At 35.0% G+C, this 10,519-nt stretch overlaps 1 protein-coding gene across 1 annotated transcript in view; it reads left to right on the forward strand.

The window, feature by feature from the left end:
- Positions 1 to 341: 341 nt before the first annotated feature.
- Positions 342 to 10,519, forward strand: part of LOC129807639 (eukaryotic initiation factor 4A-like) — a 14,237-nt gene continuing 4,059 nt past the window's right edge. The window contains exons 1-3 of the mRNA XM_055857048.1: positions 342 to 603; positions 892 to 1,107; positions 1,208 to 1,850. Of these exons, the coding sequence (XP_055713023.1) occupies positions 581 to 603; positions 892 to 1,107; positions 1,208 to 1,850 (882 nt within the window). The 5' untranslated portion in view covers positions 342 to 580. The remainder of the gene's footprint in view (positions 604 to 891; positions 1,108 to 1,207; positions 1,851 to 10,519) is intronic.

A 10,519-nucleotide genomic window follows, 5' to 3' on the forward strand; every position in this document is an offset into this window, starting at 1 on the left:
TTTGCAAAATGGTCTCAAAATTTCTTTTTGCAATTTAGGGGTGACTGCCCCACCCTCCCCTATATTTATATTTATTTCAAAATATAAGTATGGTATCAAGTTCCACAAATTTCATTCATTCGCATATTTTATGGCAGCATAAAAGAATATCTTCAAAATAAATAGAGAAAACCACACATAAAAAAAACTGAAGTCGGAAAAGTATTATAAAAAAAATTAATCATAGAATCATTTGCTTTTTATTAATGCCACATCATAATATATAAAACACTAAAAAATAAATTTCAAATCGAATACTGATTTTCTTTTGTTCTCATCGAAATAAAATTAATTTTATCATTGAGTTTTTTGGAATAATTTTCCAAATTTCTCGTGGTCCTCGTGGTGTTTTGAGTAGTTTAGAAGAGTAACGGCTGATTTATTTGAAAAGTGCATGGCAAGTTGCCTACCACGCGGCGCAAATCTTTCTGAAAATTTTCCGAAAAACCACCAAAGTTCTTACCAAGGTGGCCGCCATTTTGACTCATTGGTAAAGATTTCAGCGTGGTACTTCCTTTTACTCAGAAAGTAACCACGAATCATGTCGTACACAGCTGAAAGAAGGTAATTTTTGCACATTTCTTGCTAAATATCAGGGTCAGAGGGCTCCAAAAGTGTTGCTGGTGGTGGTTGAGGATGTGTTCTGGCGATGGAGTGTACTTTGGGGGGTGCTGTGAATGGGATTGGGGTGAAAAAGTGTGCATAAAGTTTTGTGCGTGCCTGGAGAGATGAGTGTGTGTGACAACATGGCGCTTGTATGAGGGTTTTTTTCTCTGGTGCAAAAAATGAGAAAATGTGACTAATGGTATGACGGGGTTATGTATTTTTCGGGGGGATTTTTCTTCCATGCAGAAATGAAGATGGGAAGAACGGACCCTCCGCAGAGCGGGAGTACGATGGACCCGCTGGAATGGATCCCGATGGTGTCATTGAGGGAAACTGGAATGAGGTGATAGATCATTTTGACGACATGAATCTCAAGGAGGAGCTCCTCCGTGGGATCTATGCTTATGGTTTTGAGAAGCCTTCGGCCATCCAGCAGCGCGCCATTATGCCGTGCGTCAAGGGGTAGGTTTTCTTTCTTTTTTTTGTTCTGTGGCTACAGGGGGCGCTTTTTTCGGAAACAAATTCGCTGACGAAAGAAAAAAAACAAATTTCTCATGGCTAGGTATGACGTGATTGCCCAAGCTCAGTCTGGAACTGGCAAGACAGCCACTTTCTCCATTGCAATCCTCCAGCAAATCGACACGAGCATCCGGCAGTGTCAGGCTCTCATCCTGGCACCCACTCGGGAGCTGGCCATGCAGATCCAGAAGGTTATCATTGCACTCGGGGACTACATGAAGGCCCAGTGCCATGCCTGCATTGGCGGCACCAATGTCAAGGAGGATGTGCGCAAGCTGGAACTTGGCTCGCACGTCATCGTTGGCACTCCCGGGCGCGTCTTTGATATGATTAACCGGAATGTGCTGCGCACCAATACCATCAAGCTCTTTGTTCTGGATGAGGCCGATGAGATGTTGTCTCGTGGCTTCAAGGATCAGATCCACGATGTGTTCCGCATGTTGCCGCCAGATGTTCAGGTCATCCTCCTGTCGGCCACAATGCCGGCTGACGTGCTAGAAGTCAGCAAGTACTTCATGCGCGATCCCGTGAGGATTCTGGTGAAGAAGGAAGAACTCACGCTCGAGGGTATCAAGCAGTTCTTTGTGAATGTGGAGAAGGAAGAGTGGAAGATTGGGACACTTTGTGACCTCTACGGGACTCTGTCCATTACGCAGTCCGTCATTTTCTGCAATACTCGTCGCAAGGTGAGTGAAGATTTTCTCAAATGTTTTTTGCAAGCAATCTCAGGAGGCTATGCTTTTTAGCCCAAGGGGCACACAATAATAGGAAGTGGTGTACATATTTTTATCTCAGATTTTTCTCAGAAATGCCAAAGTGTTTTTAGGGGAAGGAGGGGCTATTCTACTTAATATTTTGCAAATCCTTATCAAATACCAGGAATATTCTACAAATACCATAAAAGTCATGCAAAAAAAAATTCTAAATAAACATTCAGACATGCTTTGCACAAATGATTCATTGGAATTTTGTTTCTGAGAAAAAGATAATTGACGATAAAATATTAAATTGCAAAATTTGCACAGCAAAAAGGATTTTTTAAAGTTTAAACATTAAATCGACATTTAAAAGTTCAATTGTGTTTAAAGAAAAATAATTTTTTATATTAAAATATCAATTTTCCTAAATATTTTAACCCTCTAACGGGTAAAACCGCCTCCGGGCGATCTTCACAAAAATCAAATTTACAGCGACAATAAAGGTTTTATTTAGTTAAAAGTGCTATAGTGTCCTCGGTAATAGTCTTATAAACATCTCTTGAAAGTTTGAACTCATTTTGACTCTTCATTTTGTTGCTATTCTCAGTTTTGTGTGACAGGTCAGAGAAAAAGCAACAAAAAATATTTGTGCAAGAAAACTCATTTCCAATTTCCATAAAAATACCGATTTAAAGTTATCTGACTAAAATAAATTTATTTTTTACTGAAAGATATGTCATTCTACTTTGTATATTTTATTTAAAAAACTTGAAAAAAACTAAAAATGTGAATTTTAGAAGCAAAAAGAGTTTCAAAATTTTTTTTATATTTTCTCACCTAGCGCCTAAACTAAAAAAAGATAATGAAGAATGGATGTTTTTTCGACTTTATTTGGATCATATAATTATCCTAGAAAACATTGTTTTAGAACTTTTTTTCGCATATTAAAGAAAACACCGTTAGAGGATTAAGGAGATGATGCTTTCTATTCCCAGAGAACATTTAAGAGACTTAAATATTTATGATCGCGGCCAGAAGTTGATGTTTCCTATGTTTCTAGTGTGCCGAAAAAACTTTTGAGTTTATTAGCTGTTTTCTGTCATTGAAGAATGAAGTAACAAAAAGTACAAATACAAAATAAAAGCCAGTTTAATAACAAAAAGGCAACCAAAAACCCCAAATTGGCAACCTACGTAGTTTTGGAGATATCTCGTGATATTTGTACGAAAACAGGAACAAATTTACACTAAAACCGGTAGCATTGTTAGAGCTAATGTCGCCCCCCTGCCCGCGGCACACCTTTAATACCGGTAAAATTTCATTAAACCAAAATTCGCGACCCTTCCTCAAAAGATTTCAATATGTCTATCCCACTCTTTCGGGCTCAAAATTGGGCTGAACTTAATTTAATTCGGTGTGATGTTCAAAAGAAAAAGAAGAAGAAGAGCACGAAAGAGTGAGACAGATATATCGTCAGTTAAATCAGAATTTGTCGTAACTTCCTTTTGACAACATTTCAGGAGACGAAATTTTCAGTTCAGCTTTATTTTTCTTAAAAATGAGCCCCGAATGCGACATTTTTGAGTCAAAATAATAAAAGTGGCACTAATAAACTGTAAGTTAACTCAAAAAAATCTTTATAAAATGATTTAAAAGCTGAAATATTGAGATATATGTTAGAAGAAACACAATAAGATTTTATAGTAATTTCCAATGTATGGAAATCTTGGAAGTTACGACAACTTTCAAAAATGCATTATATCAATTTGAATTATTCTAGTGATAATAAGCGCCTTTATTTGACGAAATTAATTGTGTGATATTTAAAAGAAGAAGAAGTAAAAATAGTGGGATAGCCATATGCGAATCGTTCAAGAGAGAAAGGGACAGAAATTTCGATTTCATGAAATTTTCCTAATTCAAAAGCTGTCGTGGAGTCATAATCCGATTCAAGTAGTCAAAGCTTAATGACGCTGGCACACCTTGTTTAAAATTCTAGTTCTTACTCTTTTAAACATAAATCAGATGTATCTGTCTCTTTCTTTCAAATTAAAATTGAAATTGAAAATGACATTGAATTGGAAAGTTTCGATCAGTTTTGATTTTTTTGGCTGTGGCATATCTTTTAGACCAAGAAAACTTCATGGAATCTAAATTCATATTCTTTTCATAAACGTTTTGCCGATGTCTGTCATAGTTTCTTACTCTTAACAAATTTAATTTAGTTCAATCCAATTTTAGGAGTCAAATAGTGATCTAGACATATGGAAAACGGTTGAGAAGAAACGAGATGTGAATTTTGATTTCATGGATTTTTCTTGATCTGGGTGTGTCAGAGACAAATTAAATTGAAAGTTTATTGAAAAATATAAAATTATTCTTGAAAAAAAAAGACAAGGAAATGATTCAAGAGAAACTGGTAAAAGCAAATTTGAACTGGCAAAGAGCTCGAAATCACAAAGTTTTGGACAATAAGGGAAACCGTATTACCTTCGGACGACTCAATCTTCGAATAACTCATTTTTTTTTAATATGTTTTTAATGATTGACCCATTATAATATTACATTTTAATAGCTAGTTCAATGCCTTAAATTTCCCGAAAGAATCATAGGTCAAATCCATTAAGAACATTAGAAGAAATGAGTTGTCGGAAGCTTGCTAAAATTTTTCATCAATTTTTCACTGATTTTGCAAATACTCCAAGGCTACCTTTAAAGAACCTTCTCTGGACAGTTGACTAGTTTGTCCATTTTAACTGAGTTTGTGTTCTTTGTCTTCAAATTGTGTTATTGAACAAAGTTTCAGTCTTTAGTAGCGATGCTCAAAGCTGAGGAAACCAAGGGTAAACCAAAAAGGTTTTGTTCAGTAATAATCTTCCGAAAAGTCAAAGCCAAGCTAAACCTATTGGAAATCGACCGGATAGTGCAAGTTCATATATTCGTCGCTTTAGCGCTGGTTGTTTTTTTCATTTAAGTTGTCGGTGTTGATTACACTTCAATCGCTAACAGCGTCAAAGAATGGGTACATACGTTTACTGCAAAAAGTGAATTTTATCTGGTTCAGTTTGACTTGTAGCTCGGGTCCTTGCAAGGGAGCTGTATAATCGTTAATTGGAAAGGAAAGTCTCTTCGGGCTCTATCTAAGTCACAACATGCTAATCGAGAATAAGGATTTTGGAAAATTCGACATCGAATTTTCGATAATCCACTATTTCGGTTTTAGAGTTTGTATTGGCAATCGAATTAAAGTACCATGGCACTTTCATTCGATTGCCAATACGATGTGAAAGTGCCATGGTACTTTAATTTTCTGAAGAAGTGTAGAAACAGGTGAATATTTCTTCCACATACGAAAATACCGTTGAATCATTTCTAATACGATTTTTCAAGGTCAAAGATTAAAAAGTCTCGAAAGAGGGTATTTCTCAACATAATGGGGTTATGTATCGACTCGTTAGAAAAGTTTTGGAATTTCTGACCCGGAACTGAAGCCGGAACTGATTCTCTTCTAAGCCAAACGGTATCAATCACTGATCAGCTGGGGTGGTAACTCTGAGGAGTGCTATAACGGTAGCTAACCTCAAGTTATGATATCGCTATAGTTTCGCTAGATTGGGTTGTGAGTGCTCGACATGTTACTCCGTAGGCACAATCGAATCGACTCCTCACTTGATCTTACAATAAGGCTCAGTTCCGCGAGGCTAGCGACGAAGGGTGTTTCAGCATGTTCTGGTGTGGACCTGTAGCAATTCTTGCTACTTAAATGATTTTTATTAGAAAATCAATAATTGTATTACTCCTAAGCTATTTTGGGCGATCTTTTGAACGATTAAATGAGGCCATTTACACCGCAGCATTGAATTGAGATTGAATTATTCAAAAATCGTGTTTAGGAAGAATTGAATCTCAATCCTCGGTACCGGTACAAATAGCTTTATTGGGACCATTAACACTGATCTTGGACCGGTGTTAATTTTCCAACCGAATTTGGAAAATTAAAACTTATTTCACAAGGAATCTAAGTCACGATTTCGAGAATTTTGCTAAATCTGGAACGTTTTGCTATCCCTTTTTGTACAAATGCCAATATAAATGTTGCCTCTTGCAACAAATTGCTGAAATTAACGAAATTCAGACACAACTGACGACGTTTCAGGCCCAGAGACACTGAGACGATCATTTTTTATCGGGAGTTCTAGCTGTGCCATACAAAAATGTGAACCTGGAAATATAATTAGGGGTAATCCAATATGTCGAAATCTATCTGATAACACCATCTACTGACGTTCTCTCTCCAGAAGTGTTTGTATTGCGGACGTTTGGGACAGATGTTAATTACGTTAATAATTACTGGACGTACGGGCCGTTACCGGGTATCATTTTTCTAATTAAAAAGTCAAAAATGTTATGTCAAAATAGTGTTCATACGAAATTAGACGCTCGCATAAAAATTTCATTTGTGAAAAAATTACAAGATATCATTCCTGGTAATATTGTACCGAATTATTATTTGACATCTTGATCTTGATTTTTTGATTTCAGAATACCAAAATCTTGAAATTTTCTTGATCTTGATTTTGATCTTGGTCTCAGAATTGAGGCCATAATTTATTTAGCGTATTTCTTGATAAAATTGGGACGGGTTGGATGGAAACTTAAGAAAAGCGTCTAGGGAATATTCAGGGGGGTCATTGAAAACCGTTAGCCGATATCTCTCTCCGGTCTCTATTCTGAAAGAATATAAACGGGAAAACACCCAGACATAAATTTTCTCAATTGTTCATAACCGCAAAATTTGTAACAATAAGACGATTAGATATAGATTGAATGATTTTATTCTTTCCAACAAATATTCCACTTTTCTCAATTTCCAAAATGTGGCATAATGAGCCTCAAACAAAAATGTAACTTCGCAATTTGATGCTCCAAAATGCGCTTCTCATGGTCACTAACCGGAATTTTTTACGCGTATTTACCGCTGAGCGTGACTTTGATAAAAGTGTTCACTGGAAATTGACTCGCTCGTAGACTTTTTCCAGACAATTGCTTCTGTGACGATTTTTGATGATTTGGTGGCTGTGTGAGTCACAGATTCTGTGAAAGATCTATTGAGGTCAATGTAGCAAAAATTTCCAGCTACCTTTCTCTTTCACAGAAATTTCTCAGTGCTTGTCCAAAAAATTGCTTCATAAAAGTTATCTGCAAGTCACAATGCCAAAGAGATTGCGGTAGATTTTAAGCGCAGGTAGCATTCAGTAGAGAAGGAGAGAGGGAAGTCCAAAAACTTCCATTGAATTGCGACGAGCCACGTGTTTTCGTTTTAGTTAAAGAAATGTTGGTCTTCCATTCCAAACAACTGCTTGATATGTTATTCCCGGAAATGATTTTTGCTGATGTGAATCATTTAAAATGTACTTAATCATTTACTGGGAAAATGTAAAAACGTGTTGATAAGCAAATTAAATTTAGAGAAATTTCATTGAGCATTTTGTGGAGAGCAAAGGTTGGATTTTCTATTGGTTATCTCTGTCTAAAGAAGCTATTTATTTAGTAAAACTTTAAGTACGGCTTCTTCAACTTTCCTAAAATAGATTTTTAGTTATCTTCTAATTATTCCTGCACGTTAATTACAGTGGCTTTTGTTTTCTGATGTTATTAAAAGAAATATTTCGAAAAGACAGAAACAGTTGTTAATACAAGAATGTGCATATTCCTTAAGAGCAGAAGAAAGAGCAGTAGACAAAACATTCAACGAAAATAATTGAAAAGACATAGAAACTGTTTTAGATTATTTTTTTAGTGGAAAATGCCTCGAAAATATTAATATGAGTAATGTATTTTAAAAAGTATTCAATTTGGTATTAAATCAATATAAATTGATTTTACACTTGAAAAAAAAAAACAAATATTGAAGTTACTTTAATCAACTGGTTCTTTTGGCATCATATTGAAAGAAAAATCTCAGCTGAAAAAGAAAAATGAGTAACCACTATGAAACACCGCAAGCGATTTATCTTCTTAAGACAAATATCTAAGAAAATGGAAGAGAAAAAGTGAACTGTTTTTTTTTGCAGGGATTTTCCGGAAACATAAATTCTTATTTTTGAAAAAGATAAATATATCTTCTGGGTTAAAGAACAGCATATCCCAAGAAATTTCTCACTAAGCTACAATACAACTTGATATCTTTCTCTAATATTTTAGTCATGAAAAGCTTTCGATAATTTCTCTGCCTCAAAAGATTTGCAAAACATTGTCATAAGTAGATTGTGCGGTATTTTGGGACAAGTACACTATTACTGATAATTAAAATTTTCCAACTTTTTTAGTTAAATAGCTGACTAGCAGCGGTGGTGAGATTTAGTTCTTCTTATAGTTATGAAATAAAAAAAAAACTTAATCCTTACTGACCTACCCGACGCCATTTGTAATGCCCTAGCCTACACTGAGAAAAATCCGAAAAAGTTAAAATAACATTCCGCAAATGTTAATTTGCAGTATTGATCCAAAATCGGTGTAAATATTGCCCCTTTTAGTTGTATTAGGGGTTAAAGTTACCCTTTTTCATGTTAATTTTACCCTTAAAAAGGTGTAAAATTAACATTAAAAAATGTTGATATATTTTTACAGCCAAAAAGTGTTAAAGTTATGAGGAAAAAAACTTAATCGCACCCTTTTTCCTCAGTGTAGACACTAGGGTGTTTCAAAAAAAATTTTTTTTTACCCTACTATGCACCCATTTAGAGCCCCCCTGAGGCTAGATTTGTGCAAAATTTCAATTGAAAATAAGCAAAATTGAATGAGAATTTCATAAGTGTTTTAAAATCTTTAAAGTTGATTATCTCGAATAGTACGGGATAGAGGGGTCTCAAACTATGCACCCATTTAGAACTAACCTGAGGCTAGATTTGTGCAAAATTTCAATTGAAAATAAGCAAAATTGAATGAGAATTTCATAAGTGTTTGAAAATCTTTAAAGTTGATTATTTCGAATAGTACGGGATAGAGGGGTCTCAAACTATGCACCCATTTAGAGCCCCCCTGAGGCTAGATTTGTGCAAAATTTCAATTGAAAATAAGCAAAATTGAATGAGAATTTCATAAGTATTTTAAAATCTTTAAAGTTGATTATCTCGAATAGTACGGGATAGAGGGGTCTCAAACTATGCATCCATTTAGAGCCCCCATGAGGATAGATTTGTGCAAAATTTCAATTGAAAATAAGCAAAATTGAATGAGAATTTCATAAGTGTTTGAAAATCTTTAAAGTTGATTATCTCGAATAGTACGGGATAGAGGGGTCTCAAACTATGCATCCATTTAGAGCCCCCATGAGGATAGATTTGTGCAAAATTTCAATTGAAAATAAGCAAAATTGAATGAGAATTTTTAATAAGTGTTTGAAAATCTTTAAAGTTGATTATCTCGAATAGTACGGGATAGAGGGGTCTCAAACTGTGCACCCATTCAGAGCCCCCCTGAGGATAGATTTGTGCAAAATTTCAATTGAAAATAAGCAAAATTGAATGAGAATTTCATAAGTATTTTAAAATCTTTAAAGTTGATTATCTCGAATAGTACGGGATAGAGGGGTCTCAAACTATGCATCCATTTAGAGCCCCCATGAGGATAGATTTGTGCAAAATTTCAATTGAAAATAAGCAAAATTGAATGAGAATTTCATAAGTATTTTAAAATCTTTAAAGTTGATTATCTCGAATAGTACGGGATAGAGGGGTCTCAAACTATGCATCCATTTAGAGCCCCCCTGAGGATAGATTTGTGCAAGATTTCAATTGAAAATAAGCAAAATTGAATGAGAATTTCATAAGTGTTTGAAAATCTTTAAAGTTGATTATCTCGAATAGTACGGGATAGAGGGGTCTCGAACTGTGCACACATTCAGAGCCCCCCTGAGGATAGATTTGTGCAAAATTTCAATTGAAAATAAGCAAAATTGAATGAGAATTTCATAAGTGTTTTAAAATCTTTAAAGTTGATTATCTCGAATAGTACGGGATAGAGGGGTCTCAAACTGTGCACCCATTTAGAACTAACCTGAGGCTAGATTTGTGCAAAATTTCAATTGAAAATAAGCAAAATTGAATGAGAATTTCATAAGTATTTTAAAATCTTTAAAGTTGATTATCTCGAATAGTACGGGATAGAGGGGTCTCAAACTATGCATCCATTTAGAGCCCCCATGAGGATAGATTTGTGCAAAATTTCAATTGAAAATAAGCAAAATTGAATGAGAATTTCATAAGTGTTTGAAAATCTTTAAAGTTGATTATCTCGAATAGTACGGGATAGAGGGGTCTCAAACTATGCATCCATTTAGAGCCCCCATGAGGATAGATTTGTGCAAAATTTCAATTGAAAATAAGCAAAATTGAATGAGAATTTCATAAGTGTTTGAAAATCTTTAAAGTTGATTATCTCGAATAGTACGGGATAGAGGGGTCTCGAACTGTGCACACATTCAGAGCCCCCCTGAGGATAGATTTGTGCAAAATTTCAATTGAAAATAAGCAAAATTGAATGAGAATTTCATAAGTGTTTTAAAATCTTTAAAGTTGATTATCTCGAATAGTACGGGATAGAGGGGTCTCAAACTGTGCACCCATTTAGAACTAACCTGAGGCTAGATTTGTGCA

Source organism: Phlebotomus papatasi, chromosome 3, assembly GCF_024763615.1.
Source record: "Phlebotomus papatasi isolate M1 chromosome 3, Ppap_2.1, whole genome shotgun sequence".
Taxonomy (NCBI): domain Eukaryota; kingdom Metazoa; phylum Arthropoda; class Insecta; order Diptera; family Psychodidae; genus Phlebotomus; species Phlebotomus papatasi.